This window comes from Somniosus microcephalus, chromosome 21 (assembly GCF_052327205.1).
Source record: "Somniosus microcephalus isolate GS21.2 chromosome 21, FLI_Smic_1.0, whole genome shotgun sequence".
Classification (NCBI taxonomy): domain Eukaryota; kingdom Metazoa; phylum Chordata; class Chondrichthyes; order Squaliformes; family Somniosidae; genus Somniosus; species Somniosus microcephalus.
Window position 1 is genome coordinate 3314215 of NC_141007.1, and position 14337 is coordinate 3328551.

Genomic DNA, 14337 nt, shown 5'->3' on the forward strand with positions numbered 1-14337 from the left:
GGTGTTAAGTCTGTGTTATAGTGATAATTACTACACAGACTATAAGAGTAAATTCAACAGGTCTTTACTGGTTGGAGGTAGGGACTATACTGAATACAATATTACTACACAGTGCTTATATACCGGTGTGGTCACCACCGGTATTACGTATACAGCAGCCAGAGAAAGTAGTACATCTCTTAAGGTGGAACAGGCTTAAGTTCTCTTAAGGTGGAACAGGTTACATACACCACAATCCTCCCTTTTTAGCTTAACAGTCATATCCCCATTTAACATAACATAATAACATATATACATATATAACTTCAGGTATAACAGTTCAAAGGTTCAGTCTCTCAGGAGGCTTTCTGATGCGGCTTGGATAACGCCTCTCAGTAGTCTCTGGTTCTTGTTGTTGAGGTGCCTCCTCTATTTGGTTTCCAATGTATTGGGTGTCATCATCATCAAGTACATTCCCTGCCGAGGTAGATGCTTCAGGTTCATTAACGTCTTCCACAGTTGTCTGTCACAACCATGGGTTCGACCCTTGCTCTCGACTCTACCAGTTGATCCGCATGACGCCTTATCACATTATGACCAATATCTACTGTGTACATCAGAGGTCCTTGTCTGGCCCAAATTGTTCCGGACTGCCATTTTTCGTTTCCATAGCCCCTTGCCAACACTGGTTGTCCTACGTCGAAAGTTCGAGTGGTCTTGTTGTTAATATGCCGAAACTGTTTGTTTTCCACTTCCCTCCGCACATTTGGTTTTAACAAGTCCAACTTGGACCGCAACCTCCTGTTATAAAACATCATGGCAGGACTTTGGTTAGTCACTGCATGATCGGCGTTTCGATATGACATCAGGAACTTGTCGGCCTTGTGTTGCAGCGGAATCTGATCATCGTTCATGGCCTTAATTGCCTTTTTGAATGTCTGGACAAATCTTTCAGCCAACCCATTTGTCGCCGGATGATATGGGGCAGAGGTATAATGTTTTACTCCATTCTTCTTTAAGAATTGTCAGAATTCTTCCGATACAAACTGTGGTCCGTTGTCCGAACAGATCTGTTCTGGCAATCCGTTCCTTGCGAATATTGTTCTTAACACCGCAATTGTCTTTTCTGAAGTAGTGGTATTCATCTTGATGACTTCTGGCCATTTGGAATGTGTGTCCACCGCGATTAGGAACATGGAGTCCATGAATGGACCAGCAAAGTCAATGTGTACGCGTTGCCATGGGGCTGAAGGCCATTCCCATGGGTGTAGCGGTGCTATCGGAGGTGCATTTTGCACTTTTTGGCACCCAGCGCAGCTTTTCGTTAACTCCTCAATCTGTTGGTCAATACCCGGCCACCATACATAAGCCCTAGCAAGACTTTTCATTTTAACTCCCCCCAGATGACCTTCATGCAGTTCGTTTAAGACTCTTTCCCTTAACTTGGGAGGAATAATCACTCTTGTCCCGTACATCAAGGTACCATGGCAGACGGACAGCTGGTCTCGCCTTGCCGAAAATGCCGGTAACAGAGGATCACCCCGTGTTGGCCATCCTTTCACTGTCACCTCGTAGACTCTGGACAGTGTCGGGTCGTTCCTGGTTTCTCTTTCAATACTTGCATTGGTGACTGGTAAACACTCGATGATGGTCGAATGAAATAACTCAACGGGGTCAACTTTCGTCGTGTCTTCTTCTTCAGGTAGTGGCAGGCGCGACAGCCCATCAGCATTGCCATGCTGTTTCGTACCTTTGAATTCTATTTGATATTGATGTGCCCCTAGGAAAAGAGACCATCTCTGGAGATGCTGCGCTGTCATCACCGAAACACCCTTCTTTGGGTTAAAAATGGATACCAACGGTTGATGGTCTGTCAGAAGTGTGAATTTTTGGCCCTGCAGGTAATGATTAAACTTCTTCACTCCCCATACAAGGCTAAGAGCCTCCCTATCAATCTGCGCATAGTTGCGCTCAGCGGAGGTCAATGATCTGGATGCAAACGCGACTGGCCTTTCCGTGCCATTTGGCAACTTGTGAGAGAGTACTGCCCCAATACCATATGGAGAAGCATCACAAGCCAACCGAATAGGCAGTGTTGGGTTGAAGTGAGCCAACACTTCCTCTGAGGTGATTAATTCTTTGCTTTTGCAAAATGCCTTCTTACAGTTTCCGCCCCATTCCCATGGTACCCCTTTCTGTAAAAGAGCGTTTAACGGGTGCAGTACCGTGGATAGATTTGGCAGAAATTTATGGTAATAGTTAATTAATCCTAGAAACGACCTCAACTGAGAGACATTCTCCGGAGCAGGAGCCTTTACAACTGCCTCAATCTGGTCAGGAGACTTATGAAGCCCCTCCCGGTCAATGACATGGCCACAGTACGAGATCCGCTTCTGGAAGAACTCACATTTCTGCCGATTTACTCTAAGTCCATACTCTTTCAGTCTGTTGAGCACCAGTTCCAAGTTTGCGAGATGTTGTTCATCACCATCACCTGTGATCAGAATATCATCCAGGTAACATTGTGTGCCTGGAATTCCCTGTAATACCTGCTCCATGGCCCTCTGCCAAATTGCTGGAGCCGATGCCACTCCAAAAACCAGCCTATTGTACCGGTACAACCCTCGATGCGTGTTGATCGTGAGGTATTGGCGTGACTCTTCCTCAACCTCCATCTGCAAGTACGCCTGCGCCAGGTCTATCTTGGTGAAGTGTTTCCCGCCAGACAATGAAGCGAAAATATCCTCAATCCGTGGAAGCGGATACTGCACCATGTGAAGCACCGGATTAACGGTGATTTTGAAATCTCCACAGATGCGAACCTTCCCTGGATCTCCTGGCTTGTTGCTCGCAGGACGTTTCATAACGGGAACAATGGGCGTAGCCCACTCACTCCAATCTACCTTAGACAGTACACCTGAACGTTCTAGTGCTTCCAGTTCCGCTTCAACAGTAGGTCGTATTGCATAGGGTACCGGTCTGGCTTTAAAAAATTTTGGTTGTGCATGTTCATCAATCTTGATGTTTGCCGTAATTCCTCTCAGTGTTCCCAGTCCCTGCTGGAACACCTCTTTAGCATCATCCAATATTCTGGACAATCGTTTAGGTTTGACATCTGTTTCCCCGGAATCTACCGTTAGTGCCTTCAAGGAGTGCCAGTCCATATTCATTTTCCTAATCCACTCCCGTCCTACTAGTGGTGGACCTCCTTCAGGTAGCACATATAAGTCCATTACTTGGCTTTCTTCGCCCTTGTGGGCCACTTCTACCTCTATTTTTCCGATGGGGTACACTCTTTGCCCCGTGTATGTTTTCAATATAATCTCCGTATCCTGTAGGGGAATATGTTGGAATAACCTTCTGTAATCTTTCTTATTCATGACCGTCAATGCCGATCCAGTGTCCAATTCCATTTTTACTTGGACTCCTGCTATCTGAAGAGTGACCCAAATTGTCTGGAGATCTGCATCCTTACCAACGTTGTGTACTCTTAAGCTATCCAGTTCATTACTGCTAGCGTCTGAATCTGACTTCTGTTCGGTCAAACTGTTCTTTGTCACCTTGTGTACCTTTGCGTATTTTCCTTGCGGTGACTTTTTGTTGCTGGTCTTCTTTCCTGACCGGCATACTTTAGCTATGTGGCCAAGCCTGCCACACGTTCTGCATTCTTGGTTTTTAAACCAACACTGGTTCTGATCGTGCGTTGTCTTTCCACAATGATAACATTTGGCAGAACTCAAACCCAATTTGTTTGTACCGAGTTCCGGTGACCGTAGCTGCATTACTGCCGTGCCTCTCGCTGCGGCTTCGTGTGCTGCTGCCATAGTGACCGCCTTCTCAAGCGTCAGCTCATTCTCCTCGAGCAGTCGCTTTTGTGTATCCTGTTTAAATAAACCACACACAAATTTATCTCGTAGTGCCTCTGTCAGTCCCGTTCCAAACTGACAATATTTTGCTAGCTTACGTAATTCCATCAAATATTCAGCATTACTTTCATTCTGCAGCTGCCTTCTGTCGTAAAATTTAAATCGTTCCGCTAGCATCAGCGGCGTGGGGTTTAGATGATTTTTCAGGACAGTAACAATCTCCTCGAACGTCTTATCCGCCGGTTCATCTGGTGATACAAGGTGTTTCAATTGCCCGTATGTCTTCGCACCCATTAAATTTAATAATGTTAGTGCTTTATCTGCATCAGGAATTTTATTTGCCTTACAATAATTTTGTATGCGTTCTACATACATGGCCCAATCTTCGATGTCACTATCAAAGGTATTAATGTTCCCATGTTTAGGCATCGTTGCAATTTATTGTATTTTTATGTTATCCAAGATGGCGGCTTCCCGCTCTTGTCGTCGTCCTCCGCCCACAAAATGGCGGTTTTCCCGCGCTTGGCGGTCTTCAACCGTCCCCCGACGCTGTATCCACTTCACCGCGGCTCTCGCGCCTTCAGTTTCCCCAGACGCTGCGCCTTTTAGCCCGAATGCGGCCCTTATCTCCGGTCGCGATCGATGTCCCCGCGCTGCGCCTCTCGCTCGAAAGCGGCCCGGCCCTTATCTCTGGTTGCGATCGATCTCACCGCCCTTATTCCTCCGTCTTCCCAGCCCCGTCTGTACAGCCAACGCGGTTGACTTTCTGTCGCGTCGCTGCCCGGCTTACCCACCACCGAGGTAGAAAGAAGAAGCTGACAGTCGCTGATGGAGGCTTCGAGGTCAGGATGTCTTCTGCACTCCGGTTTCTCGATGCCTGCCGCTCGACGTGTCTTCCAGTAGGGTGATGAGGGTGGAAACCTCTCTTCGACGTCCTGTCTGTGGACGAAGCCGTCGTGGAAATAACTGCCGCAGGGTAAGAATCGGACTCGTCGCCACTGTTAAGTCTGTGTGTTATAGTGATAATTACTACACAGACTACAAGAGTAAATTCAACAGGTCTTTACTGGTTGGAGGTAGGGACTATACTGAATACAATATTACTACACAGTGCTTATATGCCGGTGTGGTCACCACCGGTATTACGTATACAGCAGCCAGAGAAAGTAGTACATCTCTTAAGGTGGAACAGGCTTAAGTTCTCTTAAGGTGGAACAGGTTACATACACCACAGCAGGAATATCTGGTGGAGGGGTAGGTGGTAGGGAGGTCAAATCGTGAGTAATTTTCAGCCTCTGGCAGAGCGTATAGTCCACAGATTGTAGAAGCTTTCAATGGGATGGGAGTCAGGCGGGTCCTCGAACAGGCGGGCAATCGGCTCCATCAGATTACAGCCCAGGCCGGGAGGGGAAAATAACTGAGATAAATTTGACTGTGGTGATGAGCCTGTTAGGAACTCACTTTTCAAGATCCTCCCACACAGTCCTCTTCATATTCAGAAAATTCACAACCAGGGCTGCCCGTCGACACACAGCCTGAAATACAGGAAGGAAAGGGTTAACTTATACAACATCACCAGAGAACGCAGTCCTGCCATAGGCTTTGAGATAACTTGACCAGTGTTGTCCAATAGAAATCACTGGCCAGTCACAGGTGTGACTACAGCCACACCATTTTAGCCACTTGCACTAATTATCATCGAAAATGCCTCACAAAAACCCCTGGTGCCAGGACAAAGGATGACACAGAATGGGTGCAGAACATCCTGTGGTTCGGGGGGTGGGGAGGGGGCTGGGGGAAGAAGGGAAACAGCCAGAAGTCATGGACCATGCGGGAACCAATGATATAAGGAAAAAGGCTGAGGTCCTGCAGTCAGAATTTCAGGAGCTCGGGAGGAAGTTAAAGAGCAGGACGTCAAAGGTAGTAATCTCTGCCACGCGCTAGTGAGTATAGGCGCTGTAAGATAAGACAGGGTAATGCGTGGCTGGAGAAATGGTGCAGGAGGGAGGACTTCAGATTCCTGGGGCATTTGGACCAGTTCTGGGGCAGGAGGGACCTGTTCAAGGTGGCTGGGTTGCACCTCAACAGGGCTGGGATCAATGTCCTTGCAGGAAGGTTAGTGGTGCTATGGGGGAGAGTTTAAGTTAATTTGACAGGGGGATGGGCACCAGGATGAAACATTAGAGGAGAAATGAGGTGCAAGAGAACTGGGAGAGACAAAAAGCACTGGAGTAAAGAATAGTTCAGAAACAGGATGGATCAGATGGGGCAAATATGAAGCAGTCTAAGATGGTTTGGAGTGCGTGTACGTGAATGCACATAGCGTAGTTTTGACTACAAGGTTTCTAGGAAAGATAGGGAAGGATATAAGGAGGGGTGGGGTGGCAATATTGATCAAAGAAACTAGTATAGCACTGAAATGGGATGATGTAATTGAGGGGCCAAGGACACGTCTATTTGGTTAGAATTAAGGAACAATAGAGGAGTTATTACACTACTGGGTGTTTACTATAGGCCACCAAACAGTGGGAAGGAGATAGAGGCACAAATTTGCAGGAAAATTACAGAAAGATTCAAAAATCGCAGAGTAGTGATAATGGGAGACTTCAATTATCCTAATATAGACTGGGATAGTAACAGTGTAAAGGACAGAGGGGGAGGAATTCCTGAAATGTGTACAAGAGAACTTTCTTGATCAATGTGTTTCCAGCCCAACGAGGAAGGAAGCAGTGCTGGAGAATTAAGTGGGTCAAGTGGAGCATGTTTTAGTGGGGGAGCATTTGGGGAACAGTGATCATAATATCATCAGGTCTGGAATAGTTATGGAACAGGCCACATAATAGGCTTGCCAGCAAAGTTGAAGCCCATGGAATAAAAGGGACAGTGGCAGCATGGATACGAAATTGGCTAAGTGATAGGAAACAGAGAGTAGTGGTGAATGGTTGTTTTTCGGACTGGAGGAAGGTACACAGTGGTGTTCCCCAGGGGTTGGTACTAGGACCTGCTTTTCTTGATATATATTAATGACTTGGACTTGGGTGTACAGGGCACAATTTAAAAATTTGCAGATGACACAAAATTTTGAAGTATGGTGAACAGTGAGGAGGATAGTGATAGACTTCAAGAGGACATAGACAGGCTGGTGGAATGGGCGGGCACGTGACAGATGAAATTTAATGCAGAAAATTGCGAAGTGATACATTTTAGTAGAAAGAACGAGGAGAGGCAATATAAACTAAAGGGTACAATCTTAAAGGGGGTGCACGAACAGAGAGACCTGGGGGTATGTGTGCACAAATCATTGATGGTGGCAGGGCAGGTTGAGGAAGTGGTTAAAAAGCATATGGGATCCTGGGCTTCGTGAATAGAGGTATAGAGTACAAAAGCAAGGAAGTTATGATGAACCTGTGTAAAACACTGATTCGGCCCCAACTGGAGTACTGTGTCCAATTCTGGACACAGCACTTTAGGAAGGATGTGAAGGCCTTAGAGAGGGTGCAGAAAAGATTTACAAGAATGGTTCCAGGGATGAGGGTCTTCAGTTACGTTGATAGACTGGAGAAGTTGGGGTTGTTCTCATTGGAGCAGAGAAGATTGAGAGGAGATTTGATAGAGGTGTTCAATATCATGAGGGGTCTGGACAGGGTAGATAGAGAAACTGTTCCCATTGGCGGAAGGGTTGAGAACCAGAGGACACAGATTTAAGGTGATTGGCAGAAGAACCAAAAGCGACATGAGGAAAAACTTTTTAACGCAGCGAGTGGTTAGGATCCGGAATGCACTGCCTGAGAGGGTGGGGGAGGCAGACTCAATCGTGGCTTTTAAAGGGAATTGGATAAGTACCTGAAGGAAAAAATTTGCAGGGCTACGGGGAAAGGGACTAGCTGAGGTGCTCTGGCAAAGAGCCGGCATGGGCTCAATGGGCTGAATGGCCTGATTCTGTGCTGTAACCATTCGATGATTCTATGATTCTAGGACAAGGCCCAATCAAGCATAAAAATACTTAACTGGAGGAGCGCTAATGTCAGGGAGTTGAAAAAGGATCTGGCCCAGGTGGATTGGAATCAAAGGTTGGTAGGCAAAACCGCAATTGAACAATGGAAGGCCTTGAAAGAGGAGAAGGTTCGGGTACAGAGCAGACACAGTGCCACGAGGGGAAAGGAAGGGCATCCAAAGCTAGAGCTCCCTGGATCATGGAAGATATATAGAGGTTAAAATAAGACAGAAAAAGGAGGCTTATGACAAATGTAAGGTTCAGAATATAGTAGAAAACCAAACTGAATGTAGAAAGTACAGAGGAGATCTAAAAAAAAGGAGTAAGAGGGGCAAAGAGCGTGTATCAGAATCGATTAGCGGCCAACATAATAGAGAACCCAAAAGTCTATTATAAACATATAAAGAATAAAAGGAAGGGTGGGGCTGATTAGGGATTAAAAAGGGGATCTTCTTGTGGAGGCAGAGGGCATGGCTGAGGAACTAAATGAGCACTTTGCATCTGTCTTCACTAGAGAGGAGGATGCTGTCAATGTAGCAGTACAGGAGGAGACAGTAGTGATATTAGATAGGATAAAAATAGATGAAGAGATAGATCAATAGATTGGCAGTCCTCAAAGTAGAAAAGTCACCCGGCCCGGGTTGCTGTGGGAAGCTAGGGTGGAAATTGCGGAGGCTCTGGCTACAATCTTCCAATCCCGCTTGGATAGGGGGGTGGTGCCAGAGGACTGGAGGATTGCAAATGTTACACCCCTATTCAAGAAAGGAGAGAGGGAAAAACCCGGCAACTACAGGCCAGTCAGCCTGATGTCTGTGGTGGGGAAACTTGTAGAGACAATAATCTGGAACAAAATTAATTGGCATTTAGAAAAATATGGGTTAATAAATGAAAGTCAGCACAGATTTGTTAAAAGCAAGTTATGTTTGACTAGTGAATCCTCAGCCATTGCTGCCACCTCCAGCACGATCCCACCAACAAACACATCTTCCCCTTCCTCCCCTCCCCTTTCAATGTTCCGAAGGGACCGCTCCCTCCACGACACCCTCTTCAATCGCCCCCAACACCCCTTCCCCTGGCACCTTCCTGTGCAAGCGCAGGAGATGCAACACCTGCCCTTCTACCTCCTCCCTTCCCACTGTCCAGGGCCCCAAACACTCCTTCCAGGTGAAACAGCAATTTACTTGCATTTCTTTCAATCTAGTACACTGTATTCACTGCTCTCAATGTGGTCTCCTCTACACTGGGGAGATCAAACGCAGATTGGGTGATCACTTTGTGGAACACCTCCATTAAGTCCGCAAGTGTGACCCTGAGCTTCTGGTTGCTTGTCATAGTCATAGTCATAGAGTCATAACGGCACAGAAGGAGGCCATTCGGCCCATCGAGTCCATGCCGGCTCTCTGTAGAGCAATCCAGTCAGTCCCATTCCCCCGCTCTATCTCCGTAGCCCTGCAAGTTTATTTCCCTCAAGTGCCTATCCAGTCGCCCCTTGAAAACATTGAGTGTCTCCGCTTCCACCACTTCCGTCGGCAGCGAGTTCTAGGTCCTCACCACTCGCTGTGTTAAAAAGTTTTTCCTCACATCCCCCCTGTATCTCTTGCCCAAAACCTTAGATCTGTGTCCCCTAGTCCTTGTACCATCAACTAGTGGGAACAACCCTTCCCCGTCTAGCCTATCCAAACCCATCATAATCTTGTACACCTCTATCAAATCACCCCTCAACCTCCTTTGCTCTAATGAAAATAAATCCAGCTTCTCCAACCTGTCCTTGTAGATAAGATCCCCCATCCCCGGAACCATTCTGGTAAATCTCCTCTGCACCCTCTCAAGGGCCTTCACACCCTTCCTAAAGTGTGGTGACCAGAACTGGACGCAATACTTCAGTTGTGGCCTAACCAGCGCTTTATAAAGGTTCAGCACAACTTCTCTACTTTTGTACTCAATACCTCTATTTATGAAACCCAAATCCCATATGCTTTGTTAACCACTCTCTCAATATGTCCTGCCACCTTCAGGGACCTATGCACATTAACTCCCAGGTCCCTCTGTCCCTGCACACTCTGTAAAACTGTGCCATTAAGTGTATATTGCCTCTCCCTGTTCCTTCTGCCAAAATGCATCACCTCACACTTCTCTGCATTAAATTCCATCTGCCACTTGTCTGCCCATTCTGTTAGCCTTTCCACATCCTGTTGCAGTCGATTGGTATCATCCTCACTGTTTGCCACACCCCCAAGTTGGGTGTCATCGGCAAATTTAGAAATTCTACTCTGTATTCCAATATCTAGGTCATTTATACATATCAAAAAAAGCACTGACCCTTGGGGAACACCACTGTCTACCATCCTCCAGTCTGAAAAATAGCCATTTACCACAACTCGCTGTTTTCTGTCCTTAAGCCAATTCCTTATCCAAGCTCCCACTGACCCACCTATTCCATGAGCCTCAATTTTGTTAACCAGCCTTCTATGTGGTACTTTGTCAAACGCCTTCCGAAAATCCATATAGACAACATCCATTGCATTCTCTTCATCAATCCTCTCTGTTACTTCATCAAAAAATTCAATTAGATTAGTCAAATACGATCTGTCTTTTACAAACCCGTGTTGGCTCTCCTTAATTAACTTAAACCTCTCCAAATGCCCATTAATTTTTTCCTTGATTATTGTTTCTAAAACTTTATCCTCCATTGATTTTAAACTGACCGGCCTGTAGTTACTAGGATTGTCCTTACACCCTTTCTTGAACAATGGTGTCAGATTTGCCACTTTCCAATCCTCAGGCACCTCCCCCGCATCTAGGGAAGATTGACAAATTATGGCAAGCCCTTCCGCTATCTCCTCCCCCAATTCCCTTAGCAACCTGGGATGCAAGCCATCTGGACCAGGTGACTTATCCACTCTAAGCATACCCAGCCTTTCTAGTACATCCTGTCTATCAATTTTCACCCCTTCTATTGCTTCTACCTTTTCCACTTCTACTGATATTTTGTCAGCACCCACCTCCTTAGTAAACACCGATACAAAGTACTCATTGAGTATTCTAGCCTTGCCCTATACCTCTAAGCATATATCACCTTTTTTGTCTCTAATAGGCCCCACCCCGCCTCTTACTATTTACATGGAGTGGGCCTTTGGTGTAGCGGTAGCATCCCTGCCGCTGGGCCAGAAGGAGTAGGGTTTCAAACCCCGCTCCAGACAGTCCCGGCAAGTGGAGTCGGAGCTCCGGCTCTAAATTCTGGGTTGACATTCAGCAGGATACTTGCGTCTGTGGGTGTGGGTGGCCCCCCCCCTCGTATGGGTTGTGGGAGCCCGTAAAACCCTCCCGCCATAGGACTAACCACCCTAATGGCTGGTATGAAGATGGTTACGGTCACGGAAGGAGCGTTAATCGCGGCCAGAAATCCTTCCACCACTTCATACAGTTCCCCAAAGGGAACAGTGTGAAGACACGTACGACGATGACGACTATTTACATGCCAGTAGAAGATTTTTGGGTTCCCTTTTATGTTAACCACCATTCTACTCCCATATTCTCTTTTTGCCAATCTTATTTTCATCTTCACATCCCCTCTCAACCTATTCCATTTGGCCTGGTTCTCCCTTGTAGAATTCACCTGACATGCATCATACACCCTCTTTTTTTGTTTCATCAGCTTCTGTATCTCCCACATCACCCAAGGAGCCCTTGCTTCGGTTCCCTTACCCTTCCCTCTTGTTGGAATGTACCTAGCCTGTACTTGAGCTTCTCTGTCCTCGGCCTCCTACAGCTCAACGGAAGTTCGAGAATCAGTACCTCATCTTTGATTAGGCACTTTACAGCCTTCTGGATCCAACATTACGTAGGATTACACAGGATATACTGCACAGAAACAGGCCATTCGGCCCAACCAGTCCATGCCGGCGTTTATGCTCCACTCGAACTTCCTCCTTATCTAACTCTATCAGCATAACCCAACATTGAGTTCAACAATTTCAAATCATAGGCACTGCTCCCATTTTTTCGGACAGCAGCTGTTGGCAATTGTGCTGTTGCCAACCGTTAAGTGTGGAATGATGTGAGAGTGGGCTTTTAATTGTTGGACTATCACCAAGGCGTCTGGAAATCTGGAGGGAGTGTGACAGGAGAATTTCTAGAGAAAAGAGCCCCAGCCTGTTCAGCCTTTCGCTGGGGTAAAGTTCCACAGATACCAGGCCACTGTCTCGTATGCCACCAGTCGCCATTCTTCCTGTGTGAGTCTTGGCAGTGAGTACCAGCGGGACATTCAAACATGGGGGGGGAAATCGCAGCAGAGCCAGAGCAGACCCATCCGACATCCCCGTATTTTCCAGTGGGATTCTGATCAAGAGTAGGAAGCCTGGCTGAGTTTTCCCTCCTCCGTGGCCCAGTCACACTGAGGTGAAGTCAGCCCCCGTGTTGAATCTGGGGCCTCCTGGTCTGTATTGTTCGATACTGCACCGTGTGGTGCGTTCACACACCCAGCCATCGGGGAACCTACATGCCAAGCTTTACAAGTTCCTTACCAGAACTGGGTCATCCCACAGTTTGTCCTTCAGCGCCTCAACTACAGTCTGGTACAGGCCAGCCATTTTGATGTCCGGTGATCCGATGACGACCAATAGATCCAACGCCTTCAACCGGTGCTGGGGCCATTAAACATGGAAATGGATTTGTTAGCAAGCAGCAGACTCGATAATGGAATACATCAGGCAGAACCATTTTGCAGCACACCAGGTAGGCTTTAAGAACATAAGAATTAGGAGCAGGAGTCGGCCATACGGCCCCTCGAGCCTGCTTCGCGATCATGGCTGATCATCGATCTCAACCCACTTTCCCGCCCGATCTCCATATCACTTGATTCCCATAGAGTCCAAAAATCTATCCATCTCAGCCTTGAATATACTCAAAGACTGAGCTTCCACAGCCCTCTGGGGTAGAGAATTCCAAAGATTTACAACCCTCTGAGTGAAGAAATTTCTCCTCATCTCGGTCTTAAAAGGCCGACCCTTTAACCTGGGACTATGACTCCTACTTCTAGACTCACCAGCCTCTCAGCATCTACCCTGTCAATCCCTCTCAGAATCTTGTATGTTTCAATGAGATCACCACTCATTCTTCTAAACTCCAGAGAGTACAGGCCCATTCTACACAATCTCTCCTCATAGGACAACCCTCTCACCCCAGGAGTTAGTGGAATGTGCCACAACAAGAACTTGTATTTATAGGAACAGGAGGAGGCCGTTCAGCCTCTTGAACATGTTCCTCCATTCTATTGGATCATGGCTGATCTGTACCTCAATGCTAGTTACTTCCTAAATGGTCGAGCTCTAATTTTAGGATTGTGTCCCCTTGTTCTGGATTCACCCGCCAGAGGAAATAGTTTCTCTCTGTCTACCCTGTGGAATCCTTTTAACATTTTAAACACCTTGATTAGATCACCCCTTAATCTTCTAAACTCGAGGGAGTACAAGCCCAGTCTGTGCAACCTGTTTTAGCCCCGGGATCATTCTGGTGGATCTGTGTTGCTCCCCCTCAGAGGCCTATCCTTCCTGAGGGGTGGAGCCCAGAACTGGACACAGGGTCCAGATGTTGTCTGGACAGCTGTAACATCACTTCCTCCCCTTTGTATACCAGCCCCCTGAGATAAAGGTCAACATTCCATTCATCTTTTTAATTATTTTTTGTACCTGTCCACCAGTTTTTAGTGATTTCTGTGCTTGGACCCCGAACTCTCTCCGCTCCCCCACTGTTCCCGGCTTCTCACCATTTAGAAAATACTCTGATCTATCGTTCTTGGATCCAAGTGGATGACCTCACACTTTCCCACATTAAACTCCAGCTGTCACAGTTTTGCCCACTCACTTAATCTGTCGAAGTCCCTTTGAGACTTCCTGCTCCCATCTGCACTACTGACTGGGTGTAATGTTGACTTTGTGCGACTGTGAAATGAGTGAAAGTGAATCGTCGATCCATTTTACATCTCTCCTGATTTCATTGACTTCAACGAGCTGCCAACTCGCTTTCGCCCATTTTACACTATCGCACAGAGTCAAATTACCCGCACTGTGCCTCCTAACTTGTGACATAAGCCTTTTACATTGTGGTTGGGGGCTGTGGGCGGATCTATGTCAAGGGGGCATGTTTGAGAGTACCAGGGTTTCCCATGAAAATTCCGCTCTTTTCGGCCTTGAAAAACCTCAGCGGAATTCACGACAGCTGAGCAAAAAGCTGGTGTGGGTCCCTTTTGAGGCCTTCTGATAGGCCCCAAACATTTACAGGGCCAAGGTCATCGATCCCGCAGATATAACATAAGAATATAAGAACATAAGGAATAGGAGCAGGAGTAGGGCATTTGGCCCCTCGAGCCTGCGCCGCCATTCAATAACATCATGGCTGATCTTCGGCCTCATCTCCACTTTCCGGGGAGTGGGACTAGCTGAAGTGCTCTTGCAGAGAGCCGGCACGGGCTCGACGGGCCGACTGGCCTTCTTCCGTGCT

The 14337-nt window shown here is 47.0% G+C and overlaps 1 protein-coding gene across 1 annotated transcript in view; it reads right to left on the minus strand.

The window, feature by feature from the left end:
* The window catches only part of LOC147102553 (protein HEATR9-like), a 162308-nt gene that overhangs the window by 49603 nt on the left and 98368 nt on the right, over positions 1-14337 (minus strand). Inside the window, exons 10-11 of the mRNA XM_085964052.1 lie at positions 12363-12482; positions 5307-5380 (exon numbers count right to left, since the gene is read on the minus strand). Coding sequence (XP_085820178.1) covers positions 5307-5380; positions 12363-12482 — 194 coding nt within the window. The remainder of the gene's footprint in view (positions 1-5306; positions 5381-12362; positions 12483-14337) is intronic.